The sequence below is a fragment of the Danio aesculapii genome, chromosome 19 (genome assembly GCF_903798145.1).
Source record: "Danio aesculapii chromosome 19, fDanAes4.1, whole genome shotgun sequence".
Lineage (NCBI taxonomy): Eukaryota > Metazoa > Chordata > Actinopteri > Cypriniformes > Danionidae > Danio > Danio aesculapii.
This window is the reverse complement of record NC_079453.1, coordinates 46,028,183-46,047,635: the sequence shown is the minus strand read 5'-3', so window position 1 is coordinate 46,047,635 and position 19,453 is coordinate 46,028,183. Positions and strand designations below refer to the sequence as shown.

Here is a 19,453-nt window from a genome sequence, read left to right as displayed (position 1 = left end):
AAAAATAGTTTTGTATGTTTTTTTCTGTATGAGTGTATCACATACACACAATAAATGCATATAATACACACAATAACCTTTATCTATAAATGTATTTGTTTTATTTAAGATCATTTATATTTTTCTTTAGACCTGTAAAGCACTCCAGAATCTGACAGATTGCTTAGCTGTAGGCTCTAGAACAGTCATCTGAAGCGTTGTCATATAGTGTTATACCTGCATTTCATCAATAGTCTTGCATTTACTAACACACACTATATCTGAAGTGTTTGGAAGTAATTTGCGTTTCCCTGCTGTTGAAAAACGTCATAAGGACAATGCTTGGTGGCTCAATGTATTACAGCAGTGTTTTTAAAAGCCTAAACACTTTATTAATATAGTGTACAACCAAGCACAAGTGTTCAGAACACAAACGAGTCGCAGATAATGAAGTATTAAGCGTTTCTCCCATAGGAAAGCCCGTCTAAGCAAGAATGCCAGCATGCGTCTGTAGCTCTGCTTACGCTCCACCTCTTTGCCCTTGTTGGTATTCCCCGGTTGGTGCGATAATGCGCAAACAAAATGGCGACGGTTGGCCACACCTACTGGTAGCTTCTTTTGCGTTCTTCAGAAACCAATAAGTGACGTCACGGATACTATCTTTTCGTCCACATCTTTTAAAGTCTATAGTGTGTCTCCATACATTTGATGTACTGCTCATAAACATTACAATAGAAAGCATGGTCTATTTTCGGTACGTGCTTCGACACGTCAATGGGGTTGCCATCTATTAGAATGTCTACTGCCAGTCAAGATTTGTTTACAAACGTGAATGTGTGAAGTATCACCAGCAGTCAATCAAAATTCCACTGATTTCCTTAACTACACTTAGGGGTAATCCAGCGCAGCTCTTTGATAATGAGCAGAACTCTCCTTCCTCTAGTATTGGATGAACACAATGTGCAGCCCATTTCTCTTTCTTTTTTTACTTTGGAGAAAAGAGGAAAACAAAAGTATCACTGCTTGAAGTTAGAAATGTTTTGTGTTTTTTTTATAATGGATTAATTAATACGCAGCAGACTCAGTGTGCTTGTTTACGTGATGAATTTTTCGCATATGATTACAAGGAGAAAAAAAAAAAACTTCAGTGTGCAACCCAGAAAATATGTTAATATTATGTTAAAACAAACTTCTATTCTGGATGCGATTAATCGTGATTTACTTTTGCCCAGAACTAGTTTGTGTTACTTTAACTTGTTTTTTATAAGTGAATCAGGTTTTAAAGGGCACCTATGGGGAAAAATCGACTTTTCAAGCTGTTTGGACAGAAATGTGTGTAAGTAAAGTGTATAGACCGACATATTGGGGTGAAATAATCACACCCAGTCCTTTTTTTCTTCTTCAAATTTAACAACAAAAAAACGGTGGACCAATTGGAGCGGTTTTCAGATCGACCGCAACTTTACGTAGGAGTGCGGTCCCCCCACCCACTGAATTGATTGACACCTGAGCGCCTGTCCGGTAGTCATGTGTATAATCATATCATCAAGAGAGGACGAGCGCAAAGCAGCCGGGAATAAAAGGTGTGTTCAGTTCGCTAGGATCATCAATCATCATCAAACGTGTTCAAGAGTGAGTTTCACAAGTTTAACATGTTTTAAAACAGAGCATGTGTGTAATGAATTACAGCGATTCACTTCATCAGCACAGCCGCGTGTCAGAACAATTATAAAAGAAGACGCTTTAATCGCGGTTTGTGGACGTTAAATCAGGTTTATTTTGTACATTAACATAACAGATATCCATACAGCAGTGGAGATTACCAATATCATGTCACATATGCGTGCAAAACGAGTGCCAAGCATAACGCGCTGTCTCTCTCTCTCTCTGTGTGTGTATGTCTGCGCTATGTGTGTGTGTGTGTGTGTATGTATATGTGTCTTCGCTATGTATTTGTGTCCTTGCTGTGTGTATGCGTGAACATTGTAATGACATTGTGTGTGACTCATTGTTGCAACGCGACAAAAAAATGCATCAAATACTGATTGTTAAAGTTCTTACTGTAGTATTTCTCACACACGTTATGTGAGATCTGCTTCCTGAGGCAGCCGAGGGCGGCGATTGCTGACAGGCACGTGGGAACGGTGGGCGGGGAGGACTAGCCTTAAAGGGCCAGTACAAAAAAACAGCAAAACCTTTTTTCCAGCTATAATATAGACACTTCAGACAGCTATAATAAATAATCTGATGCGTGTTTTGAGCTGAAACTTTACAGACACATTCTGGGGACACAAAAGACTTTTATTAAATATGAAAAAAGGGGTAACCTATGTGCCCTTTAACTAAATTTAAGTTACACAAAGTTAAATATTTTTAGTCAGGTTGACTGATGCAAGTTGGGATGACTAGAAAAAGTTGAGAAAAGTAGTTTTTTAAAGTGCAAAACCAGCCATGCACAAGTGTAAATATATATACGACCTGGAGGGCTGATTTACTGAAACACAATTTTAAATCAATGCGAATTAAAACTACATTTAATACTATAAAGCTTGCTTTAAAACCATCTCTGATACAAAGTGATATACATAAACATTATATGACTCGCTTGAAGGGCACAAATGCACAGCTTGTGCAAAGAACCACACAAAACTTCCAAGATGGCGCCGATGACGATGGCCGCCTCCGTGTCGTACTCTGCAGTAGTGTTTGTGTTTTTGTTAGTTTGTCCTGTCTCGAGTCATATTCCTACAATTAGTTTAAAAATTATATTTATAATCTGTTTTTTGTCCTGTCTCTGTAATCCTGTTGCACTGTAGAAGCTCTGTCATGAAAACAAATTCCTCGTATGTGTGAACATACCTGGCAATAAAGCTCTTTCTGATTCTGAAAAATATACGCTTTTTAAAAACCGTAACGTTTCCCACCGCTGTTATTTTAGTGTGTATTTTGTTACTGAGAGGAAAACACACAGCACACAGTTACAAACTCATCTCTCAGTCAGCCATAGGGTCAGTGTAGGGATGTTCACTAACAACATTTAATAGTTTAAATCCAAAATCAAACAAAAAGTGCTTCAGGGGTAGTTAATGTGTCGGTGCTCTTTGGGTAAGGGATTCATAAAGATAAACAACGAAATCATAAATCCAAGACACTCTAATAAATATTAATAAAAATATTATTAAAAGGTTTTTTCATTTTTTCACTTACTTTGAGTGTCTTGGATTTCATTGTTTAGTGCAGGGGTCACCAATCACGGTCCTGGAGGGCCGGTGTCCCTGCAGGGTTTAGCTCCAACTTGCCTCAACACACCTGCTTGATTGTTTCAAGAATACCTTGTAAGACCTTGATTAGCTTGTTCAGGTGTGTTTGATTAGAGTTGAAGCTAAAATCTGCAGGACACCGGCCCTCTAGGAACAAGTTTGGAGACCCCTGGTTTAGTGTTTAACAGTATTTTACCTCTAAATGATCTTCACAGTGACTATATAAAGCTTATCTTTAGAAGTCTAAGCTAAACAAAAGTACAATTTTAATTATGCTACCCTGGTCACTTTGAGACAGGCTTTTTAGCAATGCCACAAACTAAAAACTTACAGCACATCCACCTTCAGTTAACTGCATAATTTCAGAATCAGAATCAGAAAGAGCTTTATTGCCAGGTATGTTCACACATACTAGGAATTTGTTTTCGTGACAAAGCTTCTACAGGGCAACAGGATAACAGAGACAGGACAAAAAACAGATAATAAATATATTTTAAAAAAATAGAAGTAGTGAGTGCAAATATACAGATGACAAGTGTATGTACGTGTTTATTACTATATACAACGTTATATGTGCAGCTGTTATGTGCAAATTGGCATGTAAAGTGTGTTGTTAAATAAGTGTATATGTGTATAAAAGTGTATAGCAAGTAGTGATGTTGGTTTCGCAATTATTATCATCAAGTGTTCATGAGATGGATTGCCTGAGGGAAGAAACTGTTTCTGTGTCGGGCTGTTCTGGTGCACAGTGCTCTGTAGCGTCGACCAGAAGGTAAAAGTTCAAAGAGGCAGTGTGCTGGGTGTGAGGGGTCCAGAGTGATTTTGGCAGCCCTTCTGCTCGCTCTGGATAAGTACAGTTCTTGGGGAGTAGGAAGGGTTGTACCAGTGATTCGCTCAGCAGTCCGAACTATTCGACGTAGTCTTTGGAGGTCGTATTTAGTAGCTGAGCTAAACCAGAGAGTTATTGATGTGCAGATGACTGATTCAATGATGGAGGTGTAGAACTGTTTCAGCAGCTCCTTTGGGAGGTTGAACTTCCTCAGCTGACGAAGAAAGTACAGCCTCTGTTGAGCTTTTTTGACAATGGAGTCAATGTGAGTGTCCCACTTCAGGTCCTGAGAGATGGTGGTACCCAGGAACCTGAATGACTCCACTGCTGCCACAATGCTGTCCATGATGCTCAGTGGGGGGAGAGCAGGGGGGTTTCTCCTGAAGTCCACTATCATCTCCACTGTTTTGAGCGTGTTGAGCTCCAGGTTGTTGTGGCTACACCAGACAGCCAACTCCTTAACCTCCTGTCTGTAAGCAGACTCGTCACCGTCCTGAATGAGGCCGATAAGTGTGGTGTCGTCTGCAAACTTCAAGAGCTTCACAGAGGAGTCTTTTGAAGTGCAGTCATTCGTGTACAGGGAGAAGAGCAGTGGGGAGAGGACACACCCCTGGGGGGCGCCAGTGCTGATTGTGCGGATGCTAGATGAGAATTTTCCTAGCTTCACCAGCTGCTGCCTGTCCGTTAGGAAGCTGTTGATCCACTGACAGACAGAGGTGGGCACAGAGAGCTGAGTTAATTTGGGCAGGAGAAGTTTTGGGATGATAGTGTTAAACGCCGAGCTGAAGTCAACAAACAACATCCTCACATAGGTCCCTGGTCTGTCTAGGTGTTGCAGAGCATAATGCAGTCCCATATTTACTGCATCATCCACAGACCTGTTTGCTCTGTAGGCAAACTGAAGAGAGTCCAGTGAGGGTTCAGTGATGTCCTTCAGGTGGGCCAGCACCAGTTTTTCAAAGGACTTCATGACCACAGATGTTAGTGCCACTGGTCTGTAGTCATTTAGTCCTGTAAGTCTGGGTTTCTTTGGGATGGGGATGATGGTAGAGCGTTTGAGGCAGGAGGGCACTTCACACAGCTCCAGTGATCTGTTGAAGATCAGGGTGAAGATGGGGGCCAGTTGGTCAGCACAGGATTTAAACAGGCTGGTGTTATAAAATCTGGGCCTGGTGCTTTTTTCCTCTTCTGTTTCTGGAAGACCTGGCGCACCTCGTCTTCGTTAAACTGTAGGGCAGGTATGAGGAAGGCGGGGGGTGGTGGAGGTGTTAATGGTGGCGTGAAGAGCAGTTCAGAGTGGGTGTGGGGGGTTTTCTCAAACCGGCAGTAAAACTCATTCAGGTCATTTGCAAGTCGTTCATTGTCTACAGTGCTGGGGGATGGTGTCTTGTAGTTTGTGATGTTTTTCAGACTTTTCCACACGGATGCTGAGTCGCTGGAAGAGAACTGACTCCTTAGTTTCTCAGAATAGTTCCTTTTTGCGACTCTGATCTCCTTTTCCAGTGTGTATTTGGCTTGCTTATACAAGGCCCTATCCCCATTCCTGTAAGCAACCTCCTTGGCCTGACGTAGCTGTCTGAGTTTTACAGTGAACCATGGTTTGTCATTGTTGTATGTGAGTTGAGTCCTGGTAGGAATGCACACGTCTTCACAGAAACTGATATAAGATGTTACAGTCTCTGTGAGCTCATCCAGATCGTTTGCAGCAGCTTCAAAAACACTCCAGTCAGTGAGGTCGAAACAGGCTTGTAGATCCCGCTCTGTTTCCTTAGTCCATCTTTTCACAGATCTTAATACAGGTTTGGCTGTTTTCAGTTTCTGCCTGTAGGTTGGAATGAGACGAATCAAACAATGGTCAGAGTGTCCCAAAGCTGCTCGTTGGACGGAGCGGTATGCATCCTTTATTGTGGTATAGCAGTGATCCAGAATATTGCTTTCTCTTGTGGGACATGTAACATGCTGTCTATATTTTGGCAGTTCACGGGACAGTTTTGCTTTGTTAAAATCCCCGAGAATGATTAAAGCAGAGTCCGGGTGTTGTTGCTCTAACACCGTGATCTGATCAGCTAGTTTCTGTATCGCCAGACTCGCGTGCGCGAGCGGAGGAATGTAAACACTGACGAGAATGAACGAGCAGAACTCGCGCGGGGAGTAAAAAGGCTTACAGTTAATAAACAGTGCTTTGAGATCTGGACAGCACATCTTCTTTAAAACTGTTACATCTGTACACCACCTTTCATTGATGTAAAAGCACGTCCCGCCACCGCGTGATTTCCGCGTTGATTCTTCGTCGCAATCCGCTCTGAACAGCTGATAGCCCGGCAGGTGAAGCGCGTTGTCCGGTATGGTGTCGTTCAGCCAGGTTTCCGTGAAACACAGAGCAGCTGAATGCAGAAAATCCCTGTTTGTCTGAGAGAGCAGGATGAGTTCGTCTATTTTGTTGGGTAGAGAGCGGAGATTTGCTAGATGGATGCTAGGCAACGCGGTCCAAAATCTGCGCTGTCTGAGTTTCACCAGCGCGCCGGCACGCTTTCCTCGTCTGCGCGCTTGAAAGCGTTTGAGTAGCACTGCGGCTCCGCCGACTACGATGTCCAACAGAACATCAGATAAATCCAGGTATGGAAAAATATTCGGTGGTGTATGTGCCCGAATGTCCAACAATTCGTCTCTGGTGAAACTAATTGTAGGAAAATGACTCGAGACAGGACAAACTAACAAAAACACAAACACTACTGCAGAGCACAACACGGAGGCTGCCATCGTCATCGGCGCCATCTTGGATAAGAGATTTGAGACAGGACAGACCATTTAAACAGCAAAGTTTTAGAGTCAGTTTGTAAGCGCCACTAATTATCGTCAGACAGAAGTTGTTATTACCTCCAGATCCAGCAGCAGGGCCGCCTCCACCGCCAGAACTGGACATGGACTCCAGACGGCCCACAGCCACCTCCAGACGCTGCACTAGACCCGCCAGATCTGCCATGCCTGAGCAGAGAGAGATGGTTAGAAATGAATCATTGGAAATATACGGATTATTATTATCGTTTTATCCTAAAATGGTGATTGTTAAATGTACAGTTTATTCTAATTGTTTTTAAACTACTGCTATTTACTGTGTTTATGTACGTACATGCCTATGGACAGACAGATGTTTTTTTTTTTTAAAGCAAACCTTAGAAATGCTTTGGCAATACATTTCTCATGCTAATAAAGCCTTTTTTTCATTAAAGAGCGATGATTTCAAACCATCTGAATGATCGTACTGTTGTGTGTTTTACGTAATGGTTTTCTTTCATCATCTTATTAATAATCATATTAATCTTTTTCTTATTTGTGCATCATATATTTATGCATGCATATTATTACATAATCACTATAAGCACTTCATGATTTTTGCCAAGTAAATCTATTTTGATCCTGGAACATCCATACTAACCCATATAATCCATACCTATTCCCTACCCCCTAAACCCAACCATAACTGTAAATTACTCCCAAAACCAGAGGGGAATAACAGTTGGCTAACAATCATGTAGAAGTGCATAAACCCAACTGTAAGCCTAGGGCTTGGCATCACATGACCCAGCTCTGTTAAGGCTGATTTATACTTCTGTGTTGAACGCACAAGTATGGTTGGTACCCATGCACCTCTCAAAAAATTAACTACACCTCGCACATTTGCACTACATTGACGATGATTGGAAGCTGCGCCAGATATTGCCTTGAGACAGCATATTTTTTATTAGAAGTTATTATTTACATAAAATATTTGTTTACAGAAGACTCAAGAAATGCACCGTTTAAAATAATATTTACAGAATATAAAAGTTATTTTATTTATAATATTTTTTACATTTAAAAGTATTTATTTTGTTTCCAAAAGTTATTTTCACTTTTTTTTTTTTTTTTTTAATTTTTGCCTTTATTAGATAGTACAGTATTTAGACAGGAAGCAAAGTTGGAGAGAGAGGGGGGGGGGGGGTGTAGGGTAGGGAAATGTCCTCGAGCCGGGATTCGAACTCGGGACGCCCTGACGTGCTACTGACCACTAGGTTATTGCGCCGACTATTTTCATATTTTTATGAGAAAAAAAAGTGATTGTTGGTTTTAGGCAGTGAGTTTTAATTTCAGTTGTTTAATGTTGATGTTCAATAAATAATCATAGATGGTGAATAGTGTGCGTTTCCCTCAATTATTTAAAAATTTTTAAAAGTAATGCACCGTTCATTCAAAAGTCTCTAACTTGTAATATGTGAGCATATTTACTGCACAAAACTTGTCAGTGAACTATGAGGGCAAAAAAAATTAAATAAACAAAAAATAAAATAATCGTTCATTACATTTCAATGGAGTTAAAATGTTCAATTAATCTAGATTTCAAGAGTTCCCACTTAGATATGCTTGGCGTATGAAGCAGGTTTGGCATGCTGTCCCAGGAGAGAAACCTGAGCTCGGAGATATTTGAGCCCAGGGCTCCCGCCCGGTCGATAAGCATATCAGGAGATCCGAGATTAGGTAGGTCTCGAGAGCTCCCCCTTTAGAAAAGGGAGGAAAAGGAGGAGATGGGGTGGAAGGGGGGATTCTTCCAAATGAAGATAGAGCAGTAGGGAGAAAATGATCCATTTACAGTAAACTAGGATCACTCTGATTGGATTATTACTGATTACAGATGAGTGGCCAGCGTGCTCAATCATATCACATGCTCCTCTCGAAATTAGTTTATGAAACTTCACTTTGCGATTGTCACACACAGAGGAAGGCATTGTGCCCAAATGTCTGATTTGTATCACCTGAAGAATGTAAAATAAAAATTATACAAAACAATTATTTAATGAATGTGAATCATGACCTTCTGAATCATATTTCTGGCAAGATAATAAAAAAAGTGAGTGTGCAGGGTAAACGTCCTTACTCAAAGTAATAATTTTAGCAAGATCAACACCATCAGTACACACTCACAAAAAAGTTAAAAATAAAGCACAACACAACTGAGTGAATGTGACCAAAGCCTATGAAGAGAATGCAGGACGTGTCTTAACATGTCGCACAAAAATGCTGAAGGAAAAAATCTGCAATTGGTGAAAAGCAAAATTATGGCTAAACTCTCAATTTATATATGCAATAATCAGGAAGTAGATGTTGTTTGCCTTCTTTGGGCAACTTTCAAAGGGCGAGTCCCTCTTTTACTGCCCCTTCACATTAACACACACTCACAGGTAACACATTACATAACAGAAACCTGATCCATGAATCTGGCTCACTGACTCGCTCGCTCTCTCCTTTCCCCTCAATGACTCTACAGGGAAATAATGCACAGGTCTCCATATGAGCCCATAATCACTAATGAGAGTTTGTTGCACCAATTCCTGAGAGAAAATTCCAAGTATTTATAACTTACAATTTTTCAGAAACTGCATTATAGCTGTAGAACGACACGATTAGGAGTGTAGTTTATGATGAGTGCATGATCAAATACTACTAGCATTTAACTCTAGTGTATTGTTCAGATTGACCCTTTCATTATGTTGGTGGCTGTTTTTGCCCCATTGACTACCATTATAATGACATTTTTTGATTGCAAAGCTGTGACCCCATATAATCATGCATCCTTGATTGTTGGTGGTTTTCCCGGTTGGGAAGAGGTAAAATGTGTCATTTTTACTGTTGATCACCAGTTGACAGCATTAACCCTTTAGATAGGCCTAGGCAAAAAATGTTTCTGGCTTTTATATGGAGTTCAATTGTGTAAAACAGCAGATTATAGTGTGAGTGCATATATACACTTAAGTTCTACACTGTAAAAAATATAAACTTATTTTATTACTTTGGCTTGTTACAATTAAATAAATTAAGTTTGACAAACTTAAATTTACAACTGTTTCAGTAATAAACTTAGTTCTTTTAGGTCTAACAAGTTTTAGTTATTTTTTTTATAGCAGCGGTGCCCAAACTTGGTCCTGGAGGGCCGGTGTCCAGCGGAATTTAGTTCCAAACAATTAGACACACCTGAACCAGCTAATCAAGCTCTTTCTAGATATACTAGAAACTTCCTGGCAGGTGTGTTGAAGCAAGTTGGAGCTAAACTATGCAGGACACCGGCCATCAGAACAGAGTTTGGGCAGCCCTGATTTATGGCAAGTACAAGTATTACTATTATTATTATTACTTTTATATTAACATGAAGGAAATTATTTGTACTGTAATAAAATTTCTATTATATTAACATGGGAAGGAAATTACTTGTACTGTATGTACGGTTCCATTCTTGTTCTCTAAAATAAACAACTAAAACTTGTTACACCTAAAAGAACTTAATTATTAAGTAATCCAACATGTGTGCCTGAAAGCTCCGCCCCTTCTGCTACGTGAGCAAAGCTGCGACTGTTGAGTGCGTGAAGTGTCCATCATTGCACACTATATTTTACCGGTTGAATGAGTGCATCATCCGGGTTTTTAAAGTGCACTTATTATTTCTAGTTTTCAGTGTGAACGCACTTCTTACACTATTTATACTACAAAATGGCGCAGAATAGTGCACATGTATGCGATTTGGGACGCACTTTCTCTCTTACGCACTAAACCCAGTTTGCAAGGGATTGCACAATCTGACGGGAGGCACAGCTTGGTGCTTCCTCACCTCACTTCCTATTCTGTAAACAGGAGATACGCAAAACATATCGCTTTTGATTATAAAAATGATTGAAATTATTTGAATCATACACAAATTGCATTTATAGCACATCAGTGGACAAATATTTATTTTATCATAAGTATACATCTTATGATGGCAGGTAAAGATGATGATGCGGTTTTTGTGGTAACTCTGCTTCCTTTGTGATGCTTCCTTTGCGGTTGGCTTGACAATAGCGTGGTATTACAATATTGCGGTTATCAGGACAGCCCTTGTTTTACTTTGAATGATCGTTGGCATGATTTTGTATAAAATTTACAAAATTATCAAAAAAATATATATACATACAATAAACAAATTCAAGCACAGATGAAATTTTTTTTTTTTTTCGATAGTTATACATAGTTTCGATAGTTTTTTCGATCATTATACAGTAACTTGCTTAATTACCCTATCCTGCCTAGTTAATCTAATTAACCTAGTTAAGCCTTTAAATGTCACTTTAGGCTGTATAGAAGTGTCTTGAAAAATATCTAGTCAAATATTATTTACTGTCATCATGGCAAAGATAAAATAAATCAGTAATTAGAAATGAGTTATTAAAACTATTATGTTCAGAAATGTGTTGAAAAAAAAATCTGCTCTCCGTTAAACAGATAATGGGGAAAAAATAAACAGGGGGGCTATTAATTCAGGGGGGCTAATAATTCTGACTTTAACTGTGTATATATATATATATATATATATATATATATATATATATATATATATATATATATATATAATATATATATATATATATATATATATATATATATATATATATATATATATATATATATATATATATATATATATATATATATATATATATATATATATATATATATATATATATATATATATAAATAAAATCCCAAGTTGATATTGTAGATTCTGCCATGTGACCAGTGCAGACTCACATATTGCAATATCGATGCTGAAACGATATATTGTGCAGCCCTACTGTGGCTGTTTTCAAATACTCAGGCAACTGTAATGAACAAAACACTTGATAACACAGGACAAAAATATATATAATAAGAAATCACAGATGCAAATTCACTGTTAAAGAAATAATAACATATGAGCGAATCATACAAACACGGAGCAGAATGCCAACTTTGGCCAAATATAATACAGATAGCAGCTCTGGCAGAAGTGCAAATGCAGACTGGAGTCAAACTAGAGTCAAATTTTCTCTTCGCCATTTTTCTTTCTCCCATATTGTAAGAAAATATACACATTCAAATAAGTTTAGTCAAATTGCCTTGTTTTAGACTGGATCCTGGTGTTCACAGACTAAAAACACACAAATAAGGAGGCATTAAATATTCCAGAAACAGCCATCTAGATCTGCAGATGCTCTTGAAAATGATTATAAATGTTATTAAAGTTATCAACCATTTAGAAAGGAAAAATCATTAAATAAATGATCAATTTGGGTTGACTTCAAATTTATTATTAAAATATATTTTTGGGGGTTAGTTGGTGTTGATAAAAGCCTATTCCTGCATCAGAACTTAAGCAATTTTAACTATTCGCATGTCTGACAACTTTTATTTTGCTGTTTTATTTTGCTTTTATTTTAATTTTATCTATTCAAGAATAAGTTAATGTCTATTTAGAATAGAAACACAAATTTAGTTGAAAAAAAAAAATCAGAACTGCAAGATATACTGCTCTGAAGAGAAAAACATGAATTTTATAAGGTGATATCTCTTAAGTATTTTACTTAGAAATGCAAGAAATAAATCTGCAGTTCAGAGGAAAAAGGCCAGAACTTTGACGTTAACTCTACTAGGTGTAAAACCCCGGTTTTAGAGCGTTAAGACAGACTTAGAAGCATAGTTCACCCAAATATTCTGCCATCATCGACTCTCCCTTCATTTATAAAAACCTGTTTGAGTTCTGTTTAACACAAAGGAACACAAAGAAACAGCCATTGACTTCAATAGAATTACATGTTCAATGAATGCTTTTTTTAGTTTACAACATTTTTCAAAATATCTGATTTTGTTTAACCGAAGGAAGAAATAAAAAATAAAAAAAGATGTATAAGCACTTGAGTTTGATCAAAAGGTAAAGGAGTTTACATTTTTGGGTGAACTGACCCTTGAAGGCAATAGTTTGCATCAGTTTAGTACAGCAGCTCTGCAATACACCTGCACCAAACTCTGTAGGAAACACTCTAAAGATACACAAAACACGATAAAACTACAGTGTATTCAGAGGCGACATTCAAACCCCAAGTACATTGGTGCAAGCTGTGCTTCTGGACACAAAAACAGGTCATTTACGCTTCAAAACTAGGCCAGATCACATCCATTCTCGGCATAGCGCAGGATGAGCTGTGCCACATTCATAAAAATGAAAAAAAAACACGCGACACAATAAACGTTCACTGTGTTTCTTGACAGGAAATCAAGCCATTAATTGGATTGCAACAGGATACGAGGCAAGAGTCAAGCCAAGAGATTTGATGTGATGTGATTTGACTGAATAATCAGGCCAGCAGGGGCGACACGCTCGCGAGCTCGTTCACACAATAAAAAGCGACTGTTTATAGAAAATAACCTGAAAACGGAAGCAATATATCGTCCTTGACGAGCTTGTGTTTAGATTTCCTGCACTTGACGCCCGCCCCACTTCCTACATTCGCTGTCTATGCGATTTCAAGCGTTCATTTGAGTCGGATCTTCGAGTGAATCGGCTAAACCGAACATAGCTTTATTACTTGAACTGAATCGGTTTCTCCAGCCTAATCACCTCAGAAACGGAAACCAAAAATAACGAATGGGTTAGATTTGAATTCCAGTTAAAACACAACGAATTGAATCATTCATGACTTAATTATATAAACACGAAACGAGAATGACGTACAGCCACCAAAGAATCGTTTAACAATTCGAAGTGTTCAAAGGAATCGATTCGCAGAAGAGAGTCCGACTTCCCATCACAGCCGCTGAGCTCTGCAAGATAAGGAACTTTTCCAACCGACGCATTACAGTGCTTATATGAAATGTGCACACATATACACGCATATATGATAAACATACAAAGCCTAATCCCACAGTATGTATTATGCACGTATTGTAGCATATAGCGAGCGATGCCCGTTTCAGTTGTCATGATTTGCGCAGATTTCCGCCGGCAAGTGGTTCCACACAGATATCTGATCCTGTAAACAATGCATTCGGTGTGTTCCGCTTACCGTCGCCGTGTGAATAATGTTCCGGTGGTGCTGCTTTAGTTGGGATGTTGAATGGGTGTGTTTCGGCTCTCCGTCTGCGTTCTCTTCCTGTATGAGCGTGTTGAAGTTCCCAGCTGTCACTGCGCGCCGTTTCCGCCCAAACTCCACCAACTGCTCCACTTCCTTATAAGGACAAAGGAGAGAAAGAGAGACAGAGAAGGAGTGTGTGTGATGGAGTGATGAAAAGAGAAAAGCAGGAACAGGAAGATTCAAGAATGAGAATGAAATTGTTCATTGTTATGATGAACGTTACATTATTGAGATAAGCTGATATGATGCAGTTTAATGTGCAGAATTCCTCCAGTCCGCTATGAGGAAATGTGACGTAATTACGTAATTATGAAAGTGCTTAAGTTTCAGTTTTATAAACAATTTCTGGAAGGATCTAGCCAAATATATTTTTTAAAAGACAAAACATAGTTATTATTTTACATTAAAAGCCATTATTTTTTATTATGAAAACAAATCCAACAAATGTCTTGAATATATTGTTAAACTCTTTGTTTTATTGGCAAAGTTTTACATACACAAACAGAAATTTGCTAAATCATCTCCCACATTTACAGTTTTTTTGTATCGAGTTTGCGATGGAGTGGCGCAGTAGGTAGTGCTGTCGCCTCACAAGAAAGTCGCTGGTTGGCGTTTCTGTGTGGAGTTTGCATGTTCTCCCTGCGTTCGCGTGGGTTTCCTCCGGGTGCTCCGGTTTCCCCCACAGTCCAAAGACATGCGGTACAGGTGAATTGGGTAGGCTAAAATTGTCTGTCTAGTGCATTGTTTCCCAACCCTGTTCCTGGAGGCACACCAACAGAACATATTTTTGGATATCTCCCTTATCTCACCCATTCACTTCAGGTGTTGGAGTCTCTTCTAATGTTCTGATGAGTTGATTCAGGTGTGTTTGATTAGGGAGAGCTTGAAAATGTGTACTGTTGGTGTGCCTTCAGGAACAGGGTTGGATAACACTGGTCTAGTGTATGTGTGTGAATGAGTGTGTATGGATGTTTCCCAGAGATGGGTTGCAGCTGGAAGGTCATCCGCTGCGTAAAACATATGCTGGATAAGATGGCGGTTCATTCCACTGTGGCGACTCTGGATTAATAAAGGGACTAAGTCGAAAAGAAAATGAATGAATGAATATTTCTAAAGTGAAATCTGAGATATGCATCAGTTATTATGACACTTATTTGATTCCCCTGTCAACTCTTAAAATCATTGGATGTAGAAACGATGATATGTATTATTAATTTAGTTAAAAAAAAGTTTCATATTTATAAAAAGCAATTTTGTGGCATAATTCTTATATTACTGTTAACCGGAAAAAATTGGACAAAAATTCCAAAATTGGACAGATAAAGGTATTAATTTCTATAATTTTACACCAATCAGCTAATTTACTTTCTTACAAAAATGTTATGGAAAGATGGTCAATCCCTATTAAATATAAAGAGTATAACTCTGTGGCAAAAGCCATTCCCTTTGGTTTACTAATGCTAATGAGAAGTCATATGTAGGCATGTGACGATGACCGGTGTCAAGGTTTACCGCGGTTTGAAAAAGTCAAGGTTTTAAAACCGCCAGAGTTTTCTGTTAAACCGTTCCTAAGATATATGCAAGATTTATATATGTTTTTCACATTTATTTTATTTAGTTTTTTAGGGCAACAGTATCTCCAGCAGAAAACGAACGTCTACATCTGGGGTGCCCAAACTTTTTCCTATAAACGGCCAAAAAGCAAACTTGATTGAGAGTTGTGAAGTTCATCATTAAATATTACCAATGATGCTGCATTAGTTAATACGATTTAAAGCAACGTTTTCTAGATATTTTCAAATATTAGCGAATTAATTAGGAAATTACCCATGGCAAATTTAATATATACAGGTTTGGTATATATATTTGGCCCACAACTCTCAATCAAGGTCCCTACATTTCTACACTCAAATCGGTCTAGCAAAAAGCCTGTCAGATTCTTAAGGACACACATGAAGGACTTATATGAGTTGACTCTGGTTAGGTTTAGATAGCTTTCCTCCCCGTTATTTATTTATCCACACTTGTATATTATTGTTATGATTGCACACACTCCAGCCAATTAATAGTATGTGCAGGATTCCTTATTTTACTCTTTCAATTGTTTATTATTGCTGAAACCAGGAACGTACATTCATAACAGTACATAAAACAAAAATTACAGCATCAATCAACAAATGACATTGACAAAACGTACAGTACAGTATAAAACAATGAAAAAATAACTTATGAGATGAAGATAACTAAAGAGATAAAGAGAAAAGGGAAAAAAAAGATTTTTTTGCAAATACAAGGGTTAATTTAAGGTTACTTATACGAAGATCTTAAAAGCAGAGCATATTTTAACAGTTTTAAAGCTTTCTTATTAGACGATCCTGAAATCAACTTTATATAACTCTCCATATCTTTAATGAAGACCACAGAGGCAGGTTTACCACTTGCGAATTTGCATTTGTGAGTGTAAAATTTACTTAAGAAAATAATTAAATTGATTTAAAAAACATTATTTTCTTTTGTGGAGTTTAAATACCCAAAAAATAATCATTTTCATTTGTATAGAAAATTCTGGCAGAATCTTCACCTTAATGAAGAAATCTATATTAATCCATAACTCCTGAACGTAATGACGTGACCATAACAAAATGTCCCACCGTTTCATCAGCATTCACACAAAACGAACAGCTCAAGTCTGTGTCAACTCCAAACTTTTGTCTAAATTTCTTGACAGGATAAAGTCTATGTATCAGTTTAAAAGAAACCTCTTTTACTTTAATTGTGAGAAAGATTTTTTGTTGTAGTGACCAGATTTTCTCCCAGTTAAGATTATCATAAAGGTTTTTCCAAAAGAAGATACTGTGTGGAGTAGACGTTAGATTGTCAAGAAATAGCGATCTTATTTTGTGATTTTTGTTTCTTTCTTCCAAAAAACTAATTTGACAGGGATTAAGGGAAATTGTAACTTTAACTGTTGGAGAACATCCACAGTTTCTCAGAAGTATATATAAGCCAGATGGAATGGCTCCCATTATGTGCAGGATTCCTTCGGTCTGCCATAAAGAAATGTGACATAATTACGTAATTATGAGTTGTAATTATGTCTGTTTCATTGAATAGGCTATTTTTTTATTTATATTATCAAATCTTTTATCCATACGCTAATATTTATGGGTTCAGTCACTACATTTTTTCATTGAGGTCGACTTTCTGTTCAAATCTTTGACAACTAAACGTGTCAGATTTTTTATTATTATTTTTTTTTCTTCAGGGTTTTTACCTTTAATTGACAGGACAGTAGAGATTATTGACAGGAAAGCGTGGGAAACAGAGAGAGGGGAAGGATCGGCAAAGGACCGCGAGGTGGGAATCGAACTCAGGTCGTCGTGAGCACCGGAGTGCATGTGTTGACACACTAACACTACACCACTGGCGCCGACAACGGATCAGATTTTTGTTTTTATTCGTACACACTTGTACATTATTGTTATAACTGCACAGTATATGCAGGATTCCTTCGGTTTGCCATGACGAAATGTGACGTAATAACGTAATTATGATTCAGCTATCTCATTGAAAATGCTGTATTTTTTCTATTTTAATTTTCAAACACTATTTATGGGTTCATGTCCACATCGTGTACAACAAAAATCGTGTCAGAGTTTTGTTATTATAAGAACTTCTATCAGTTGACACGATAGCTTTCCTGTAATGTGTTTAATATATACTTACCGGCCACTTTACTAGGTACACCTGTCTAACTGCTCGTTAACACAAATTTCTAATCAGCCAATCACATGGCAGCAACTCAATGCATTTAGGCATGTGGACATGGTCAAGATGATCTGCTGCAGTTCAAACCGAGCATCAGAATGGGGAAGAAAGGGGATTTAAGTGACTCTGAACGTAGCATGGTTGTTGGTGCCAGACAGGCTGGTCTGAGTATTTCAGAAACTGGTGATCTACTTGGGTTTTCAAGCACAACTATCTCTAGGGTTTACAGAGAATGGTCTTACAAAGAGGAAATATCCAGTGAATGGCAGTTCTGTGGGCACAAATGCTTTGTTGATGCCAGAGGTCAGAGGAGAATGGCCAGACTGGTTCCAGCTGATAGAAAGTCAATAGTAACTCAAATAAGCACTCGTTACAACAGAGGTCTGCAGAAGAGCATCTCTGAACACACAACATGTCCAACCTCGAGGCGGATGGGCTACAGCAGCAGAAGACCACACCGGTTGTCACTCCTGTCAGCTAAGAACAGGAAACTGAGGCTACAATTTTCACAGGCTCACTCACAGTGTGGGGGATATTTTCTTAGCACACTTTGGGCCCATTAGTACCAATTGAGCATCGTGTCAACACCACAGCCTACCTGAGTATTGTTGCTGACCATGTCCATCCCTTTATGACCACAGTGTCTCCATCTTCTGATGGCTACTTCCGGCAGGAAAAAGCACCACGTCATAAAGTGCGAATCATCTCAGACTGGATACTTGAACATGACAATGAGTTCACTGTACTCAAATGGCCTCCATAGTCACCAGAACTCAATCCAATAGAGCACCTTTCAGATGTGGTGGAACGGGAGATTTGCATCATGGATGTGCAGCCGACAAATCTGCAGCAACTGCGTGATGCTATCATGTCAATATGGAGCACAATCTCTGAGGAATATTTGCAGTATCTTGCTGAATCTATGCCACGAAGGGTTGAGGCAGTTCTGAAGGCAAAAAGGGATCCAAACTGGGTACTAGTAAGGTGTACCTAATAAAGTGGCCGGCGAGTGTAAACACTTTTATATTATTATAACACCTACCCATATTTATGTTTGTTTTCTCTTTGCACACAGATAATGCGACTCGTGTTTTCCTTCTTTTATAATCTTCTCCTGAATGTTCTTTATATATTTTCATCTTTTACTTGGGGAAAAAATACTTATCAGTTTCCTCCTGTCCTGTCTACACTGGCAGTTCTGAAGTATTTCTGGAGCCCGAGGGGGAAGATAAATATGAGATTCAGATCCTCGTTGCCCAAACAGGAAGTGTTGGTGTGTCACAATTCTGATCTGCAAAAACAGTGCATGGAATTACAAGCGACTTTTTATTTTAAGCTTCATTTAAAGGGACATTTGACATAAAAAAAAATGAACATTTACTCACTATTTGCTTACCCTTAAGTGGTTCCAAAACTTATGAGTCTCTTATTTATGCTGTACACATATGAAGACGTTTTGAAGAAAGCTTAAAAAAAAAATTAAATAAATAAATAAAAAAATATATATAATAAAAATCGGTAACCATTGACATCCATAGAAAATAAAAATACCATAGAAGTCAATGGTTACTGGTTTATGAATTACAAGTGACTGTTTTTTTTTTTAACCAAGCTTCAATTAAAGGGGTAGTTCACCCAAAAATGAAAATGTACTATTTTGCTCA

At 38.2% G+C, this 19,453-nt stretch overlaps 1 protein-coding gene across 1 annotated transcript in view; it reads right to left on the bottom strand.

The window, feature by feature from the left end:
* cap1 (CAP, adenylate cyclase-associated protein 1 (yeast)) overlaps positions 1-14,061 on the bottom strand; it is a 35,000-nt gene extending 20,939 nt beyond the window's left edge. Inside the window, exons 1-2 of the mRNA XM_056479445.1 lie at positions 13,953-14,061; positions 6,946-7,053 (exon numbers count right to left, since the gene is read on the bottom strand). Coding sequence (XP_056335420.1) covers positions 6,946-7,051 — 106 coding nt within the window. The 5' untranslated portion in view covers positions 7,052-7,053; positions 13,953-14,061. The remainder of the gene's footprint in view (positions 1-6,945; positions 7,054-13,952) is intronic.
* Between the last annotated feature and the right edge of the window lie 5,392 nt (positions 14,062-19,453).